General features: G+C 35.0%; 1 protein-coding gene across 4 annotated transcripts in view; it reads left to right on the top strand.

Moving 5' to 3' along the window:
* SPAST (spastin) overlaps positions 1 to 21,776 on the top strand; it is a 54,703-nt gene that overhangs the window by 14,579 nt on the left and 18,348 nt on the right. Inside the window, exons 2-7 of one of the 4 annotated variants that reach the window (XM_077843671.1) lie at positions 3,325 to 3,408; positions 5,965 to 6,048; positions 13,337 to 13,432; positions 17,579 to 17,766; positions 18,383 to 18,516; positions 18,811 to 18,904. In XM_077843671.1, coding sequence (XP_077699797.1) covers positions 3,325 to 3,408; positions 5,965 to 6,048; positions 13,337 to 13,432; positions 17,579 to 17,766; positions 18,383 to 18,516; positions 18,811 to 18,904 — 680 coding nt within the window. Of the gene's footprint in view, positions 1 to 3,321; positions 3,409 to 5,964; positions 6,049 to 13,336; positions 13,433 to 17,578; positions 17,767 to 18,382; positions 18,517 to 18,810; positions 18,905 to 21,776 lie in introns of all 4 variants that reach the window. The other 3 variants (XM_077843670.1, XM_077843673.1, XM_077843672.1) reach the window with 3 other exon arrangements.

Here is a 21,776-nt window from a genome sequence, read left to right as displayed (position 1 = left end):
TGTTTTGCAAATATTTTCTCCCAGTTTGTGGGTTGTGTTTTCATGTCTAACTCTGTCTTTTGAAGAGCAGGAGCTTTTCATTTTAATGGAGTCTAGTTTATCAGTTATATCCTCTTAAGATTTGTGATTTTTAGATTCTATTCTAAATCTCTGCCTAAGCCAAGATCATGAAGAATTTTGTCTGTTTTCTTCTAAAAATTATGTAGTTTTAGGTGTTACATTTAGGTCTGTGATCCATTTCAAATTAATTTTTTCTGTGTTGTGTGAAGTTTTGTTTTATTTTTTTGGCCATTATTCTAGCATCATTTTTTGAAGAGGCTGTTCTTTCTTCATTGAATTGCGTTGTCATTCTTGTCAAAGTCAATCAGTGTTATATGTGTGGGCCTATTTTTGGACTTTCTCTTCTGTTCTACTGACCTATATGTCTATCCTTTCTCCAGTAGTCTTGTACTTGTAAGTTTTGTAGGAATTATTTGTGCATTTTCTATCATCGTACCAACTTGTGAGATTTAAATAATGCAGCAAATCAGCTACCTCTTATCAAGAATGTGAGGTAATTGAGTAATTATTGAGCATGTGAATTTATTTATTTATTTTTAGAGAGAGCATGGATAGACGTGTGCATATGTATGTCTCTACATACTCGAGCAGAAGGGGGGAGGGGCAGGAGAGGGGGAGAGAGAATCTTATGTGCGGAGCCGAGTGTGAAGCTTGATCTCATGACCCTAAAATCATGAATGACCTGAGCTGAAACTTGGAGGCAGATGCTTAACCCACTGAGGTACCCAGGTGCCCCAAGCAGGTGATTTTATTTGTAATTAGTCATTTAATTTGCTTACAGTAATGTACTAGAACTCCTTAAAGCATTTTTTGGGGTATTGCCAGTGAGAACTGTCATTGACTGCTATTAGGAGTGGAAACTGGTACAAGCACTCTCAAAAAGTAGTTTCTTCATTTCTAGTGAATGGAGATAAGCTATGACTCATTAACTCTACCTCTTAAGACATATACCCTAGAGAAATTGGCACATGTATGTAGGACAACAGGTACAAGCATGTTTATTGCAGCATTATTTGAAATAGAATCTGGAAACAGGGCAGCCTGGGTGGCTCAGCAGTTTAGTGCTGCCTTCAGCCCAGGGCATGATCCTGGGGTCCCGGGATCAAGTCCCGCATCAGGCTCCCTGCATGGAGCCTGCTTCTCCCTCTGTCTGTGTCTCTGCCTCTCTCTCTGTGTCTCTCATGAATAAATAAATAAAATCTTAAAAAAAAAAAAGAAAACTGGAAACAACCTAAATATGTTTTAATAGAAAAATAGTTGAATAAATTGTAGGATGATAAAGGATACTATATAGAAATCAAAATGAGGGAACTAGATCCTCAACATAGTAACATAGATCTCAGAAGCAGTACATAATTTTAAAATAATACAAATACAATAGAAACAGCAGAAAAACATATACTAGAAAGATACACACTGAATATATTACAGTGGTTTCTAGAAAGGAGCATTAGAATGGGAAGAGGCATAAAAAAGAAACTTTTGTATCTGTTAGATTGTAATTTATTTTAAAACAAATTTAAGCAAATTTGACATTGTTATCAGTTACCATCGCTCAGAATGCAAATGCTATTTTACTCTTTTCTGTAATTTTCCCCCTTTTCTCAAATTAAAAAACTAAAAATACAAATAAGCAGATTTTTTTTAATATATAGGAAAATAAGCATCCAAATAGTTTGAATTGACATATAACATATTCTTAATAATTTCTTCATGTTTCATTATCAAGTACTTCTTGAACACTTATTCTGGCTCAGAAACTGTGAAATAGGGATCCCTGGGTGGCGCAGCGGTTTGGCGCCTGCCTTTGGCCTAGGGCGCGATCCTGGAGACCCAGGATCGAATCCCACATCAGGCTCCCGGTGCATGGAGCCTGCTTCTCCCTCTGCCTGTGTCTCTGCCTCTCTCTTTCTCTCTCTCTGTGACTATCATAAATAATAAATAAAAATTAAAAAAAAAGAAACTGTGAAATACTAATGGCACTATAATAAAGTAAGAAATTACCTCATCCCAGGGCTAAATATAGCTAGTGATTTATTTGGGGAATGAAGGAAGGGGTAGGTACACTCACAAGGGGACAGCACTTTTTAGTTGTTTTGTGTGGTAGTTATAGTAAGACTTCATCTCTCTTAATCAAAGGAGTCATGATAATTGATTGGCTTTGAAATTTCAAATGATATTAAGGAATGACATTGGAATTTTTGTTTGATTAAATAGGAATATAAGTTGGGAAAGAAAAGCTGATTCTAATAGATGATTTCCACCTTTACTATATCTCTGTACCTCTTAGGCTTTTGCAGATTCTAAGGACTAAGAAATTATTTTTCAAAAACTGAGAATTGCATATGATTGTTCTCACTTTACAGAGGCACATGGGTGACTCAGTTAAGTGTCCAACTCTTGATTGAACCCCATGTCAGGCTTCTTCTGGGTGTGGAACCTGCTTAAGATTCATTCATATTCTCTCTCTCTCCCCCCCTCTTTTTCTCCCTCCCCCTCTGCCATCCCTCCCTCCCCCCACATGTGTGCAAGCTCTCTCTCAAAAGAAAAAAGAGGAAAAAAGAATGTCTAGTTCCTTGGCAGATAAATGTTTACTAATTGAAAATAAAATCTTAAAAAAAAGAAATATCCTACACACATTTTGATTTGCTGAATTCTTAGATCCTTTTTAACTCGGATCAAGAATTAATGTTATAAACCAGTCATTTGTTTCAAAGAAAATGGATGTGTTACTAAATGCCATACTTGTAATCTCATGTATCAGTTCTCATGATGCAGTCATTTGTTAAATAAAAACTAACGCCTGAAAGTAGGCACCCAACAATGAACAAATTACATCAGATTTCAATACTATTGGATGAAACAGTGCTTTTTTCCCCCATTATTGAAATCATGCTTATATATTCTAATAGTATGGATTTTGAAAACCATTTATTTAAAATATATTCTCCCTAATTAAAATTTCTTTCCATAGTACAGTATTTCAGTGATTATAAGCATCAATATCATGAGATGGCAAACAAAGGACTCACAGCCCTAAAATTTTGAGAAACATTGAAGTCTATACCCCCCTCTTGGAAATTCATATGTACATTAGGATGCTAAAGGTTTAAGAAGTCATATAGTAATATTTCTCAGATATATATGGTCACAACCTGTTTTTTCATGTATTATCTAATAACAGCATTACTTGGGGAATGTTTAGTATATTCTAGTATATAACGTATAATATATATACAAATAATTATTTCTATTTTAAAGCAGGACAAAAAGAGCAAGCTGTGGAATGGTATAAGAAAGGTATTGAAGAACTAGAAAAAGGAATAGCTGTCATAGTTACAGGACAAGGTAAGATTATATTTACATTTGTTTCATAGGCATCCCAAATTCTATTCACATGATGGCCCTAATTTCAGATATAGCTACCTTTCTAAAAGTATTTGACAAATTTTTCAAATGTTATTTTTTTTCAAATGTTATTATTAACATTTATAGATTTACAATTAATGTTTTATTACCTATGCTGAAATCTAATTTATAACCAGCTGTGCTTCAGCTTGATTACCTGTAACAGTCCAGTATATTACCTGTGTCTTCTCTGACCTGCTTTTGTTGATGGTTAGCCTCATTTTTAGCTCTGTTTTGAACCAGGTCCTTCCCTCATTGTCAAAAAGGAAGGCATAGTTAATTAGACTCCCTTTTCTGTTTGTGGGTAATGCTTGACTGCATATTAGAATATGAACTATAAATGTCTTACTTTGATTCATACTTGGCTTTTTGAAACCTAAGCAGTCATTTCTCATCTTTACTTTCTTATCACCTAAAATTAAAAATTAGAGTCTAATATTATCTTTAAATATATAGGTATTATTTATTGCACACTGTGGTGTGTGCCCAAACATCATTGTGTGTACTTCATGGGTGTTATCTTTTGCAATTTTTACCACACTCTGAGGCTGCTGCTGTTATTCTTATTTTTCACATAAATCTTAAGTATGAAGAAGTTCAGTAACTTGCCTAAGGGCTCATAGCTAGCATGTGGTAGATGGAGTCAGGCTTTGAACCCAAGCAATCTGCCTTTGGAGCCTGAAATTTTAAATATTATGCTGTGATTATTGTGTAGTATGTGGGCACCACTATTAAACAGAGTGTTTCAGTTTATCATGCTAAAGTAAATTCAGAAGAAAAAATAATAATATGTAGGCTGAGAATCTTAGCCTTATGGATCAGTCTACCCAGTGGTTGTTTGTTGTCTGGTTGGCTGACTCTATTACTTACATCAGCTAATCTCTAATAATTACAGTGTGTCTAACATTTGTCAGGTTTTTTTTCTCCTCTTTTTATTTTGAGTGCTTCTCTAGGTGCTGATGTCCTGCACAAAACAATGAACAAATTACATATGGGAGAATAGAACAAATACATATGGGAGGTTAGGCCTTTGAGTCTTTCCATGAATTTATGAGCATGACTTTATGAATTATGTACATAATGTATTTGCTGTTATTTGTCAATTCCATGGAAGAAGAACTAGAAGAAAAATTTGTTAAGAAAAATAGTATCTCATTGAATCGAACATACCTTTGTACCATTAAGAGAAAAAACAATGACAGTCAACCTATGATACCTTCTTTTCTTGTCACTTGGAATTTAACTTTTACTTTATTGCATGTACTGTCTTCATTCTATTTAGACATAGCTATAATTGCAGTATCAAGGACCAAATATGTTCCTGCACAGGAAATGACAAACTGTGGTATGAGTGCAATTTGGCTGATAGCTTTAGTAAGTTGGTACTGGTTGTAAAATACTCTCTTGAGGCTCCTGGATGGCTCAGTCAGTTAAGCGTCCAATTCTTGATTTGGGCTCAGGTCATGATCTCAGGGTTGGAAGATTGAGTCCCACAACAGGCTCTACGCTGGGTATGGAGCCTGCTTAAGGTTCTCTTTCTCCTTCTACCTCTCTCTCTCTCTCTCTCTCTCTTTTAAACATCTTTTTGTTCAAGAAAGAGACAGAGAGAGACAGAGACATAGCCAGAGGGAGAAGCAGGCACTATGCAGGGGGCTCAATGTGGGACTCGATCCCGGGTACCCAGGATCACGCCCCGGGCTGAAGGTGGCACTAAACCGCTGAGCCACCCGGGCTGCCCACCCCTCTCTCTTAAACACACACACACATATCTCAATTTCAGATAATTTTTTTTAATGTAGAGAAAAAATATTTCTGAAAATCCATGAAATGACATGTGAAATCCATGAAATACCACAATAGATCTGAAATCATCATAAGAAACTGTAACTGTTATTTTCATTTATTAATTTTTTAAAAGATTTTATTCATTTGATAGAGCGAGCAGAGAGAGAGAGTACATGGTCAGGAGGAAGGGGTAGAAGGAAAAGGAGAAGCAGACTCCCTGCTGAGCAGGGAGCCCAATTCAGGGCTTGATCCTAGGATTCCAGGATCATTACCTGAGCCAAAGGCATTTGCTTAACCAGCTGAGCCACCCAGGTACACTCCTGTAACTGATTTTTTAAAATATACTAATTTCTTTATAAAGACCATGATTCAAAAAAAAAAAAAAAAATTAAAGACCATGATTCCCAAGGCACTTGGGTGGCTCAGTTGGTTAAACATCTGACTCCTGATTTCAGCTCAAATCTTGATCTCAGGATTGTGAGATTGAGCCATGCATTAGGCTCTGCACTCAGTGGAGAGTCTGCTTCTCTTCCTCTCCCTCTGCCCCTTTGCTTGCACGTGCATGCTCTCTCTCTCTCTTTCTCAAATAAATAAATTTTTAAAAAGGAAAAGACTATGACTCTCTATGAGATTAGTTGGGATAATATTTTATCTTGAAGTAATATTAGTAGGGAAACACAGATGTTTTAATTTTTTTCCCCTTTATTCTAGGTGAACAGTATGAAAGAGCTAGACGCCTTCAAGCTAAAATGATGACTAATTTGGTTATGGCCAAGGACCGTTTACAACTTCTAGGTATCAATTAATGAATTGTATAACTGGAATGAGATGTATTTGAAATGTGTGTTCAGTGAAACTTTAAATGTGGATGGAAATAGATCAATAATCTTAAAAATGTGTTCTAGATTTTTTTCTAACTTATAGAAAATTTCTAACATATTCCAGATAGAAGAGTATAATGGATTATCACTCACCTCTAATAATTATTAATTCATAGTTTTGATTTATCTACTCAAGAACTGGCAAATTACAGCCTATGGACTAAACTCAGTTTAGTGCCTAATTTTATAAGATGGTACACAGTTATTCATTCCTCTCTCTGTTATCTGGATGCTTTCATACTACAGTGACAGAATTGAAGAATTGATAACAGAAATCATACAGCCCTCAGAGCCTGTCAATAGAGAACTTTAAAAAATATTTTAATATTTACTATCTGCCTTTATATAGAAAAAGTTTGCCAACCCTAGTAAATCCCTACCTACTCACCCCCACTTCATATTATGTTGAAACAAATTCTTGACATCTTTTTATTTCACTTACAAGTATTTCATATTCTATCTCTAAAAGATAAAAATGCTTTAAAAATAATATTGCCAGAGGTGCCTGGGTGGCTCAGTGGGGAGCCTGCTTCTCTCTCTTCCTTACCCTGTGCCGCCCCCACCACCACCTACTCATGCTCTCTTTTCACTGTCTTTCTCTCAAATAAATAAAAATCTTAAAAAAAAAAAAAAAAAAAGAAAAGAAAAAGGGACGCCTGGGTGGCTCAGCGGTTAAGTGTCTGCCCTTGGCTCAGGGCATGATCCTGTAGTCCTGGGATCAAGTCCCATATCGGGCTCCCCGCATGGAGCCTGCTTCTCCCTCTGCCTACATCTCTGCCTCTCTGTGTCTCTCACGAATAAATAAATAAAATCTTTAAAACACAAAAATTAAAAATAAAAAAGTAAAATAAAATTACCAAAATGCCATTATTCCATCGAAAAAACCCAATAATTTCTTTTAGTATTAACAAAAAATAATAGCCAAAAAAATAGTCAGTGTTCAAATATAATGTGTATATAATAATTATATGTCTAGTTAGAATTTAATAATTCTTACTGTTTTTCTAATAAGTTTTTGAAGCAGGATCTTAAGATTCATATGATATGTTTCTTTTAATATTCAAGTTCATCTGTTTTTCTTTTTCTTGTAATTTATTTGTTGATGAACTGGATCTTTGACGCATCGTGATTTCCTGCAGTCTTTCTTTTGCTCTGTGAATCTCCATGGTACCTTTTAATATGGTCTGCCCTCCCTATAGATTGATAGTTGAATATAGAGCCTGGATTGGATTGACAGTTGATTTTTATTTTTTAATAAGACTACTAGATAAGTGGTTGTGTGTTTATTTGACTATAGTTCTGACATCTTGTGATGGTAGTAGCAGTTGATGACTGATGCCTACTGACATAATTCTGTCATTCTTTATGCATTTATAAGCTGGGATAGGCCTATAAAGAGAAACTTTCGATCTTCTATTTGAAGGTATAGGTTTTAAAAATCTTTTTAAGGTAAATTTACCCCTGAAGCAAAGTAGAACTAAAACCCACCCTTCTTGAGTGATTCTCTACTATAACTGGATGTGATAAAAATAGATATTTGGTCAATAGGCAGATCTTATGTATTTATTGCTCTGTGATTTGTGGTAAGTTATTTAGCATGTTTGAGCCTTTTTCATCTCATTTATAGTATGCTGATAGATAATATTTATCCCACCATATGTGACCATTGAATTATTGAAGGAACTTAATCATAGTAAGTACTCCAAAATGCTGGGTTTTACTCTCCTCCTTACCTGTCTGTAATCACTACCTTGCTTTTGTGGAAAAATTTATTTATACATGCATACATAAATATTCATTCATCTATTTACACACATACACATTAATCTATTCATTCTTATATGGTCCGTTGTGTTTGTAAGTTTTTTGCCCCACATTGGTGAAAAAGCCTTTAATGTTTTCAGGGGACTGACAATACAGTGTTCCCCTGGTTTCTGTGGCTGACAGAGTTTGTCTTCTTACTTCCTATGTGACGATTATTACTTATCAAATAAAATTAAATATTATATATGAGGTTATTGTAGTAAAATAATTGTTCACTTGGTACTTTCTATGTGTTTTAGCTATAATACCTGTCACTATGTGTACAAAGTATATAAATGATGCAGGAACATTTTATAGCATGCTTCAAATTGAATAATTAGGAGCTGGTTGTTATCTTTTGAAGATGTGGTATGACAAATTATTGGAAGCATCTCATCAATTATAGACTTGTCTTTAAATACAACTTTGTAATTTTTTTATTTGTGTTATTAAAGGAGAGAACAAAAAAAGGATATATGACATGGAGCTAGACATTAAAAGAATTGATATTTTGGATGTCATTATCTCTTGTCATCCTCAAAAGTGCTATGTGCGCATTGAAAGATGTTACTTTAAAAAAGAAGAGGTGGAATAGAAGGCATCAACATATTCCTATCTTATGAGAACTCAAAGTCTGGGAATATATATACCAAAGACAGTAAAAAAAGAGCTATGTACAAGTACATAGTAGAACATATTTGTGTATTGTGTATTGGTTAAGAAATGGAGTTTTTCAGAGGTGGTATGCCCAATAGTTATCTAATTAGTATGGAGAATCATACTGGGAGTTCCCCATACGGTCTGGTTTGAGGGGATGAAGACTGATAAAATGGGAAGAGTTCCTATATATTATATATCTTCAAGTTAGTAAACCTTCAAGCAAAGCTTAAGTATAAAAGCTTTCATAGATAAAAAAATTTTTTTTGGCATACCTGGAGGTTACCCTATTGTAAAAAAACAAATATGGCTTCATTCAGCATCCATTTATGAAGTCTTTATTCTGGACCAGGTAAAGTGCCAAGGTATAATTAAATTTATTCAGTAATTCAGCACATATTTATTGGGTGATTACCATGTTCTAGGCACTTAGGATATAAACAAGGATCTTTCCTTTATAGAGTTTTTATTCCAGTAGGGGGGAAACTTGACAGTAGGGAGTAAACATAAAAAATAAATAAGTGGGCAGCCCAGGTGGCTCAGTGGTTTAGTGCCGCCTTGAGCCCAGGGCCTGATCCTGGAGACCCGGGATCAAGTCCCAAGTTGGGCTCCCTGCATGGAGCCTGCTTCTCCCTCTGCCTGTGCCTCTGACTCTCTCTCTCTCTCTCATAAATAAATAAAATACTTTAAAAAATAATAAATATATAAGTTATATAGTATGTTGGAAGGTGATAAATATATGAAGAAAAAAAAGTAAAACGTAGTAATGGGGATTAGGAGTGGATGGGAGGTGGTTTGGGCTTTTAGTTTTAAATAGGATGGTCAGGAGGCACCTGGGTGGCTCAGTGGTTGAGTACCTACCTGCCTTTGGCTCAGTTCATGATCCAGGGTTTCTGGGATCGAGTCCTGCATTGGACTCCCCAAATGGAGCCTGCTTCTCCCTTTGTCTCTGCCTCTCTCTCTTTGTCTCTCATGAATAAATAAATAAAATCTGATAGATAAATACATAGATAGATGGTCAGATATGCCTCTGAAAAAATGACTTGAGTTAGCTATGCAGGTATCTAGGAGAAGAGTGGTCCAGAGAGAATTAAAAGTTGGTATAAATCCCCTAAGAAAACGTAAGTGGTGTGTTTGAGAAGCAATGAGACCAGTGTGCCCCAGCAAGGAGAGTATGGTGGAGATGCAGTCAGAGAACTAATAGGACAGAGGGGGTTCATCCAATACATAGGGTCATATCAGCCACCATGAAGACTTGAGCTTTTACCACCTGAAATGGGGAGCAGTTATAAGGATTTTAAAGAAAGGAATGACATAATCTGACTTAAATTTTATTTTAATTTTTTTTGCAGATTTATTTTAGAGAGCACAAGTGAGGGGAGGAGAGGCAAAGGGAGAATGAGAAAAACAGACTCCTCACTGAGCATAAAGCCCCACTGGGGTTCAGTCCCACAACCCTGAGATCATGACCTGAGCCAAAATCAAGAGTCGACCACCCAACTGACTGAGCCGCCCAGGTGCTCCTGAGTTAAATTTTAAAAAGATCTCATTGCTGATAGACTCCAAGGATAGAGCCAGGGAAAGCAAGTAGGACCATTATGGAATTTCAGTAAGCCTGGAGAAAAATGATGAGAGGCTTGGACCAGGATGATATGAAGAGAAATTGTAACAAGTGGTTGGATTCTGACTATATGTGGTTATATTTGAAAGTTGATCAAACAGATTTACTGATAGATTGGATATAATGTTCCTCTCTTAAGGTAGTCAGGATATAGTGGGGGATGCAGACACATAAATAGATGAATCTTTATCACTGCAGGATGGAGATACACAAATATTTTGTAGGGGTGGGAAAATAAGTGTCTGAGAAATATTCCTGGAAGAAGTGAAACAAAGGGGAGGTTAAAAAAAGATAAAGCTTTATTTTATTTTATTTTTAAATATTTTATTTATTTATTCATGAGAGACAGAGAGAGAGGCAGAGACACAGGCAGAGGGAGAAGCAGGATTCATGCAGGGAGCCTGATGTGGGACTCGAACCTGGGTCTCCAGGGTCAGGCCCTGGGCTGAAGGCGGTGCTAAACTGCTGAGCCACTCGGGCTGCCCAAAAAAAGATAAAGCTTTAAAGAATGTTTGGGGAAAAAAGACATTTCAAGAAGTAACAACATGAACAAGGACTCAGTGTAAGAAATAGCATGGCAGGTCGGGAAAGGTGCTGGTGGAGAAGTGAATTTGGGATTGCTCGGTATGTATAAGAGAGGTAGGCAGATCATGGAGGGCCTTAATGTTATATAAAGAGGCTTGAATATTGATCTCTGGGCAAGGGGAAGCTGCTAAAGAGTTATGTGGTAAGATTTTCCTTTTAGGCTGTGTTGTGTAGGGATTACACGTGAGGGGATCAAGAAGCAAGATTATGGTTTTATTTTAAATCATTAATGAATCTACACAACCTTTAATGATTCCAAAAGGAAGCATTAAACTAAATTTACTTTCTTTAACAAAAATTATTTGGAGCAGGTTCACATTAGCAGTAACTACAATTGTGTTATATGTATATTTTCACACATATAAATCTAAACCCTACGTACCAGAAAAGCCACATCTGTGGCTTTTTATTCCTGGTTATTATCAAAACCAAGGATTTAATTTGTGTACTTTTACTATGTAATGAATGTTTATGTGATCTTTTTCTTACATTTCATTGAAGATAATGTTAATTGATAAAGAAGATACTTACAAATCAGGTTTTTTTCTAATTTGTCTATTACCAACATAAATGGTTTCTTTCTCAGTAGAGTGAAGAGTATTATCATTCAGAAAAATCAGATGACCTATCTCTTAACTAACAACAACAAAAAGCTCCAAGGTGTATTGTATCAGCCAGTTCTAGGATACAAAAGCTGTTCAGTACTTTGTGCTTTGTGCAGAAAGGGTAGCTGCTATTTAACCTGTCCCAAAGGCATGTGCGGTTGTACCATAAACCTAGCATGGCGCCTGCTTGTCTGACTTTAGAAATGAAAGTTTAGAAGAGTTAGTATATATGTGCCATATTTTTGCATGTATTCACTGACTTCCTAGTACCAAAGAAAATCAGTATGACAACTTGGAGTACTGCAACAAAATAAATATGGTAAAAACTTGGCCCCTATTATGAATAGGGGCACAGAATAGATACTCTATATATATTATTTTGTTTAATCCTTAAGACCCTTGGAAAGCTGAGGCTAAAGTAAGTTCATACTAGAAAGTGGTGAAGCAGGATGTTAATCAAGTAGCAGTATGAATGACTCGAACAGGAAAAGAGAGTGCAGCAGTGATGTAGGGGCAAACAGCTCAAACTGCTACTCTCTTGGGCTTCAGGTGCTAGACCTTAGAGACCTGGATCTTGAGAGGATTTGTTGTAATTTAAAGCAAGGATAGAGTTGAAATAATCCTTTTAAATCTTTGATTAATTTTAGAAATAGGTAACAAAGGGACATGCTACAACATTTTTAAAGTGTGAGAAGTTATCTGTCTGGGTACCTGGGTGGCTCAGTGGCTGAGCGTCTGCCTTTGGCTCAGGGCATGATCCCAGAATCCTGAGATTGAGTCCCACATCCAGTTCCCTGCGGGGAGCCTGCTTCTCCCTGTGCTTGTGTTTCTGCCTCTCTCCATGTGTCTCAAATAAATAAATAAATAAATAAATAAATAAATAAATAAATAAAGTCTTTTTAAAAAAAGAAAGAAAAGAGAAGTTATCCATCCCATACTATGTCCCCGCCACTCATTTCCCCTCCCCAGAGGCAATTGCTGTGACATTTCTGAGTCCTTTTTAGAGATAATCTTCATGTATACAAGCATGAATGGGTGTGTGTATTTAAATAAGTGGTAGTATACTGTACACTGTTCTGCAGCATGCTTATTCCCTTTTGCTCTGTTGCTTTATTATTTTTTTTTGCTTGACTTATATTAACATGTAGCCGAATATGGCATTTGTTAGACATTCCTTATAGTTTCCCTCTGTCATTTTTAAGTGCTGTTTTCTTTTCCTGAAATGTCCCTTCTTTTTGTCTTTTCAAATCCTAGCCAACTCACAGCCCACGTTTTCTGTAAAGCCTTTTTAACTTTCTTTTGTGCTAATCTTTAAAATCTATACATATTTGTGTTGTAAGTTGCCAACCATATGCAATAAGTATCTGGATGATAAAAACCACATTCATTTTTTTTTTTGTTTTTGTTTCCATGTTCTCCCTACATAATGATGTGGATATATTAGATAGTTGGAAAATATTTGCTGGGGATAGTACTAATATGAAACTACCTCAGGTTACCAAACCTGAATAAGCATATATATTTTTTTAAAGATTTTATTTATTTATTCATGAGAGACACAGAGAGAGAGAGAGAGGCACAGACACAGGCAGAAGGAGAAGCAGGCTCCATTCCATGCAGGGAGCCTGACGTGGGACTCCATCCCGGGCCCCAGGACCACACCCTGGGCTGATGGCGGTGCTAAACCGCTGAGCCCCCCGGGCTGCCCAGCATATTTTGAACATAGCCAATCAATTGTGAATTCTGTTGCTATTTTAACATATTAGTTTTTACTAATTATTTTTAAAGAAAATTTTATATAAATACCAAAACCCTTCATCTTCTAACACCTTGAATTATTTTTTATTTTCACATGGACATCTTATTTTTTCATTATGTATGTTTTCTTTTTGTTTATTTTGTTCTTTTCTACCCCTCCCTCTGTTGCATAGAGAAGCTGCAACCAGTTTTGCAATTTTCCAAGTCACAAACGGATGTCTATAATGACAGTACTAACTTGACATGCCGAAACGGACATCTCCAGTCAGGTGGGTTTAGGTTAACTAACATGTAAAATAATAAAGCTTGCATGCAGATTAGAGTCCTGCATAACCTGATAATGTTGATTTGATTTTTTAATGGTAGATTTGGCTGACTTGTTTTCACAGGGCTATGTTGAAAAAAGTAAGTTGATACGCCATATCATTCATGGTGTATAAATATGTAACAGATATAACCATTCTCAACATGCTTTATTTGCTTATTTTGCAACCTTCCATTTTTGAGATTAAAAAATGTAAAGGTTCATTTTTCTAAATTATTAAAATATTCTTTTCTTTCTATTGTATTTTCAGCTTTTGCAGGTTTTGTTTGTTTGTTTGTTTGTTTTAATGTATACCTGTACCAAGTTCTCATGAGATAATGTGTTTTTAGGGCAGAAATTTTAATTTCTCTGTTATATATCAATTTTAATTGCACAGCAATTTTCATATATACTACATATGAATGTTTTATCATAGTACCTATTAGGAAAAATTTAAGGCTGAGTTCACATAGCGAGGGGTAACATTAGAATACTATTTCAATATATGTGCTACCAAAGTGAGCACACATTAGAATACTATTAATTTTCTATGGGTTAAATTTGTTTTCCATGAACTTTGGGAATCTTACAGAAGATTACATGCTTTTTTGTTTTGTTTGGGTGGGGCAGGGGGAACCTTCATTTCCTAAGTTCTCTGACATCTTGGCTAGTTTTATTGGTGACTTTTTCAGCATTAGTTTTCTGTCCAGGGCTTAAATTTTCTTAAAGTAAATATTGTTTTGTTCATTTTGTAACAGAAAAACCTTAGTTTAGACCTTACGACAACTGCCTTCTTCATTCATATGTAATACAGAACTTTTAAGACTTTAATAGAGAAGAATTACAGTTAGTGGATTTCAATGGACTGGAGACAGTAAGTCATCAAATCTTCCCCTCTGGCTTTACCTCCCTCTTAAAGGAGTTCTCACTTTGGTTTAGTCTTCCAGTACAGAGCCCTATGTCACTGGCTATATTCTTTTTCCTATTTCTTCCTGAACATGATTTAAAACACTATTTCGAGTATAGAAGTAGTTTGCCTGTTTCTCTTAACACAGGTGTAAAGAGCTGAGATTTGTTTAAGGAACTTTAAAAATATATAAGAACGTACCACATATAAATAATTCAGTTTACAAGATATAAATTTGAGATCTTAGTAATCCTACCAAGGTAAATAACAAAAAATTTCTAGCCCTGAAGAGCTGGTATGCCTTTCTTTTGTTATCTTGCTTCTCTTCCACTTCATTCCATATATGAGATCCCACGGTTTTGTTTTGCCATGCAAAACTTTATTTTCCTGGGATCTATATTAAAAAAAAATCACCGTATCTTATTTTAAATACCTAGTAATCTGACTGTTCTATTCTATTTTCTTGTTGGGGGACATATTGACTGCACAGCTAATTTATGCAGCACTGGTAATTGATACCCATTGAGCCCTAGTCAATGAGCTGGCTCATTCAAGCCTATTTTACTGGTGTCACCCACTTCTGGAATATTCTGTGATATTTCATTTAGTTGAGTTACTTCGTCTCTCTTAGGAAATAGTTATGCCGAAGTCCACTTACTACTTCAGTATCTTACCTACAATGTCTAGTTTTCAACCCAAAATTACTAGACATGTAAAAAAATAAGAAAGTATGACCATTACTCAAGAAAAGAATTAGTCAATAGAAACTGACTCTTGACTGGGCCCAGATGTTGATGTAGCAAAGACTTCAAAGCAGCTTTTATAAATATGTTCAAAGAATTGACATATGGCATCAGTTAACAAACCTGCAATTTTAGGACATAACATAAACTACACAATAAAAATAATGGAAATTCTAAAGTTGAAAAGTACAGTTGCTGAAATAAAAAATTTACTAGATAAGTTTACCAGCAGATTGGAAATGTCAAATGAAAGATTCAGTGACTCTGAACCTAGATCAATAGAAACTACTAAATCAGGTGACTCCTACTTTGTTAGAGAGCAGATTAGTAATTGCCTAGGTCGGGGCAATAAGGGATGGAGTGCAAATGAATATAAGAAAACTTGGCTACAATGGAAACATTTCATATCTTGATGTTAGTGGCTATTTGATCTTTAAATGCATCTTTATAAACTTATCAAATTATACATTTTAAATGGATATAATTTATTATTCATAGATTGTAACTTAAATGGTTGATGAAAAAATAAATACTGAAAGGCTTGTAAAGAAAAATAGTATTCTTCCTACCTCTTCCTAATTTCTTCCTGCCTTCACCCCTAGTCTGGCTTCTCATATAATGTCTCACTCTATTTTTTGTTTTCTACTATGTTTCTAGATATTATGCTTAGGTTGCTATTACTGATCGGTATACTATTTTGATGTGCATTGACTTCTTATTCAGTAAAAGAAGGTTTAATTTTTATACCAACATTACCCTTCATCTTCTGATATATAAATATCACTATTTTTAGTTATACTGAAAAATCAAATTTAACATTATTATGATTTAGTATTATATACCTAAAACTAAATAGTATATTCTAATTATGCTTCCTTTTTTGAGTTTTTCCTTCCCACAGATTCCTAATTTCTTTGTTTGCTTTTTTAACTAAAAGACCTTCTTTAGGGCAGCCCTGGTGGCTCAGTGGTTTAGTGCTGCCTTCAGCCCAGGGTGTGATCCTGGAGACCCGGGATCGAGTCCCATGTCGGGCTTCCTGCATGGAACCTGCTTTTCCCTCTGCCTGTGTCTCTGCCTCTCTCTCTCTCTCTCTGTGTCTCTCATGAATAAATAAATCTTCAAAAAAAAAAAAAAAGAGACCTGCTTTAGTAGTTCTTTCAATGAAAATTTGTAGATTGTAACCTTTCTTAGTCTTTCTATTGCCTGAAATATCCTTATTCTGATGTGACAGGTTACCAGGATATAAAATTGATAAAGGTTAACACTTTTTTCTTCCTATAGCATTTTGAACATAATCCATTGCCTACTGACCTTTCTTCTTTTTAATGAAAAGTCTCCTATCATTCTCATAGTTCCTTGTGGAATTTCCTATTCACTTAGTCTCAGGACTGTATATTTATTGTCTGAAGAAATTCTTTCCCACTTTCCTTTTTTTCCCTTAAAATGAATGATCTTTATCTTTAGCCTAGACAGGTTTTGCTCTTTTTCATGTCTTTGCTTTTGCTTATTGTTATTCCCCTTTCTAGATTGCTTTCCTGCTTTTTGTCCTTTAGGGTTGCTATTCATTAGTTCCTTGAACATATGATTCAGAACTTTACATTTATTTATAGCAAAAAGCTCTTGATCACCTTGCTCTATTCTGAAGTCCTCTTCCTTTGAATTTCATTAAAACACTTTAAGGGATTTGATAAACACAAAAATAAGGTTTTTGTCTTTTTTCTAGGCTATTGTAATTTGATTACTGATTTAACATTTGTCTTTACTGTAATCATTGTTATTAGTAACTGATGTTTGTTATGTAGTTTATAAAAATATTAGAAGCAATGAGATTTGAACATTTGAAAGCCTGTAGTTTATGTAGAAGTGCAATACAGATAAGTCAGGTATACTTTTAGGTTTAAATGATGGTGTTTCATATGTTTATCTATATACATAGAGCATGCAGAATACTTGGCATATTAAAAACCACATCTTTATACCCCTTAAATTAAAAATGATTATTTCTAGAAACTCTTTTGGTGGGCACAGACTGTGGACTTTCATACTATTTTACAGTCTTAATTTGGAACCAAGGTAGTACAGTACTCCTCCACCCCATACAACATAACTCTAATCCTTTACTGCATTTTGTTTCTTGACAATATTTGGCAACTTCGTTTGGTAATCTTTTTATATCCTCTTCCTGTTCCCACAAATAAACATGTTTCTTCTTATTACAAATACATATTCCTTATAAGAAAATCAAAATAATACATCAGGAAAAGGAAAAACATAAATAACTGTAGTCTTGTCTACCAAGTGATAACCCTGATGAACATTTAAGTAGATATTCTAATTAAAATCTTATTTTGAAATATTGCTAATGTAAAAAATAATTAGTTTTGCAAATTTGTATCCATCTTTATTTTATATTATTTAGCCACAGTTTCTAACCATGATGGTTTTACTTTTTCCTTGATAGAAAGTGGAGCTGTTCCAAAGAGAAAAGATCCCTTAACACACACTAGTAATTCACTGCCTCGTTCAAAAACAGTTATGAAGACTGGATCCACAGGTTTGTCAGGCCACCACAGAGCACCTAGTTGTAGTGGCTTATCCATGGTTTCTGGAGTGAGACAGGGACCTGGTCCTGTAACTGGAACTCATAAGGTATTTGGAGACAGTCACTTTTAATTGCTATGCTTTTGCAAATAGACAATTTTGAACACGATATGCTTGCTTGAGATTATTAGAAGTACTTTGTAATATCTTAGAGAATTGATAAGTTTCTAGAAAGTTGAATATAGTTTTCTTTTTTAAATCTGCAAAGAATTTGCTATTAAAATCAAATCTTATTTTAACTTCCTTGGACCTAATTAGGTATTTTGTTATAAGTTGCTTGTTTAATCTATTTTATATAATGCTGTATAGTTAATTTTAAATTTGTTATTTTAATTGTTTAATGTGTTTTATAACATTAAACATAGAGTTTTGTTCGAATCCTAACAATCAAAATTATATGACTGAATTGTCAGAGGCCCTTTTTATTTTATGGTACCTAAATCTCTCTGGATGAAATCCCCTATAAACCCACTTCATGCCAAATGTAGTTCTGTAGTGAATACATTTTACCTTGAAGTGGATATACAATTTTGGGGTTTTTTAATATCCTTTTTCCTATATTTAAAACTTTTAATTCTGTGAATTTTAAGACCAATTTTAACTTACTTATGACAAGTGTTAATGTTAGGTTGTATTTTTACATTGCAATTTTGTGTCCTTTAAGAGTACACCAAAAACAAATAGAACAAATAAGCCTTCTACCCCTACAACTGCTGCTCGTAAAAAGAAAGACTTGAAGAATTTTAGGAATGTGGACAGCAATCTTGCTAACCTTATAATGAACGAAATTGTGGACAAGTAAGTTTTTGCCATCTAAAGTGTTTTATTTAACAGTTTTTAGTTTTGAATTTATCTATACAATATATCATGAGTAAGATAGAGTATCTTCTCTAATGTACATAATTTTTATGGTGGTTTTTAGTTACTGTAAATGTAGAAAACTCTGGTTTTACTAATTAAACTATAATTTCACAGTTAACATAAAAATAATTGTATTTCAAAAAAATAATTGTATTTCATTAAGTTTAAATTTTATATTATAATAACTGAATCATATTTTGTCATAGAGCTAACTGAAATTCTATTTCTTAGTGGAACAGCTGTTAAATTTGATGATATAGCTGGGCAAGAATTGGCAAAACAAGCCTTGCAAGAAATTGTTATTCTTCCTTCTCTGAGGCCTGAGGTAAACACTTTATATTACCATTTTCCTTTTTTTTTTTAATAATTTTTTTTAAATTTTTATTTATTTATGATAGTCACACATAGAGAGAGAGAGAGAGAGAGAGAGAGGCAGAGACACAGGCAGAGGGAGAAGCAGGCTCTATGCACCGGGAGCCCGACGTGGGATTCGATCCCGGGTCTCCAGGATCGCGCCCTGGGCCAAAGGCAGGCGCTAAACCGCTGCGCCACCCAGGGATCCCCTATTACCATTTTCCTATAACATCATTCATTATTTTTTTTTCAGCATTCATTATTGAATCCATATTAGCAGTAATCTGTGAGTTACACTAGATAGAAATGATTAATGCATGTAACAGATTGGATGTTTTTAAAAAGAAAGAAACTTTAGCAATTGATGCTGACTGGTTATTATAGGAGTGACTATATAGGTTCCTAATAACCAATCCATTTTTAACATTTAGAGAAAAAAGTAGGTAATAGAAAATAAGTTTTACATTAAGGTAAGAGAGATTTAAAATTATGAGCCAGAAATCATACTGGAGAAAAGGGAAGTTAGGATTAAATTGATAAGTTTAAGTTTGAAGAATTTTATCAAAGTATAGTTGAAATACAATGTTATAGGAGTTGCTGGTGTATAACATAATGATTTGACAATTCTGTACATTAAGTTATACTCACTGTATGATAAGTATAGTTAACCATATGTCACCGTACAATATTACTGCAATATTATTATTTTTTTGATTATTTATTTATTTATTCATGAGAGAGAGAATGAGAGGCAGAGACACAGGCAGAGGGAGAAGCAGGCTCCATGCAGGGAGCCTGATGTGGGTGGGACTCAATCTTGGGTCTCCAGGATCACACCCTAGGCTGATGGCAGCGCTAAACCGCTGAGCCACCCGGGCTGCGCCTGTAATATTACTGACTATAGTTCCCATGTTGTACTTTTCATCCCCATGAATTATTATTTTGTAACTAGAGATTTGTATCTCTTAATTCCCTTCACCTATTTTGCTTGTCCCTTTAGCTCCCTCCCCTCTGGCAACCACCAGTTCTCTGTTTTTATGATTTTGTTTCCATTTTGTTTGTTCTGATCATAACAATAAAAACAACAAAATGGTAATTATGTGAGGAAAAGGATGTATTAACCTCATTGTGGTAAATATTTCACAATTTGTGTGTCAAATTATATTGCACATGTTAAAATTACACAATGTTATATCTCAATAAAGCTGGAAATTTTTAAAATCCAAAAAATGCTGAGTAATTAGAAATGTGTCTTTGGCAAAAGAAAGACAAATAGATCAGTAGAACAGAATAGAGAGCCCAGAAATACAGAGACACAAGTATTATCAATTGAAAAAGGCACAAAAGCAATTTGATGGAGAAAGGATAGTATTTTCCACAAAACAACAACTAAACATCCATGTGAAAAAAAGTTCTAGACATATACTTTACACCTTTCACAAAAGTTAATTCAAAATTCGTCACAGACCTAAATGTAGAAGGCTAACTATAAAACTCCTAGAAGATAACATAGGAAAAAATCTAGGTGATCTTGGTTTGAGGATGGCTTATTAGATACAACACCAAAAACATGATCCTTGAAAGAAAAAAATTGTTAAGTTGAAATTCATGAAAATTAAACACTTTTCTGTGAAAGACATTTTTTTTTTTAGATTTTATTTATTTATTCATGACAGACATAGAGAGAGAGGCAGAGACACAGGCAGAGGGAGAAGCAGAGACACAAGCAGAGGGAGAAGCAGGCTCCATGCAGGGAGCCCGATGTGGGACTCGATCCCAGGACTCCAGGATCACACCTTGGGCCGAAGGCAAGTGGCTAAACCGCTGAGCCACCCAGGGATCCCCTGTGAAAGACATTGTTAAGAGAATGAGAAGATAAACCCCAGACAAGGAGAAAGTCTTTGCAAAACATTATTTGATATAGGACTGGTATTGAAAAATATACAAAGAACTTTTAAAACTTGAACAATAAAGAAGACAAATGACCCAGGTAAAGTGTGGACAAAAAATATGAACAGACACTTTACCAAAGAAGATACACAGATGACAAATAAGCATTTGAAAAAATAGGGAAGCCTGGGTGGCTCGGTGGTTTGGTGCCTGTCTTCAGCCCAGAGCGTGATCCTGGAGATACGGGATTGAGTCCCACATCAGGCTCCCTGAATGGAGCCTGCTTCTCTCTCTGCTTGTGTCTCTGCCTCTCTGTGTCTCTCATGAATAAATAAATAAAAATAAAATCTTTAAAAAAAAGAAAAAAAAAGAATGCTCAACATCATTCATCATTAGGGAATTACATGTTAAACAACAGTAGGATTCCACCTCACATTTATTAAAATGGCTACAATCCAAAACACAGTACCAAATGCTGGTGTGGATGTGGAGCAATAGGGACTCTACTCATTACTGAAGGGAAGGCAAAATGGTACAGCTACTTTGGAAGACGGTATGACACTTTAATTTTTTTTTAACTTTTTTAAATTTTTATTTATTTATTTTTTTAATTTGAGAGAGAGAGTGCGCATGAGAGCAAGCATGAGCAGAGGGGGAGGGCAGAAGGAGAGGGGAAAGCAGACTCCCCACTGAGCGAAGAGCCTGACATGGGCCCCAGGATCATGACCTGAGCTGAAGGGAGATGCTTAACTGACTGAGCCATCCAGGTGCCCCAACACTTTTCTTAACAAGCAAGCATTTGGTTTTACCTCACACCACTGAGGAATTTACCACACTTTGTCAGATCTCCCTCTACAAAATTTTGTGTCTTCTGTTGTCTCCTTTCTTATTCTTTTAGAAGATTTATATTTTCTTTATTCATTTACTATTATTTTGGTGAGATTTCAAAGGAA

Source organism: Canis aureus, chromosome 12 (genome assembly GCF_053574225.1).
Source record: "Canis aureus isolate CA01 chromosome 12, VMU_Caureus_v.1.0, whole genome shotgun sequence".
Classification (NCBI taxonomy): Eukaryota; Metazoa; Chordata; class Mammalia; order Carnivora; family Canidae; genus Canis; species Canis aureus.
The sequence above is the reverse complement of the archived record's forward strand: the minus strand, read 5'-3'. Positions and strand labels throughout refer to the sequence as shown.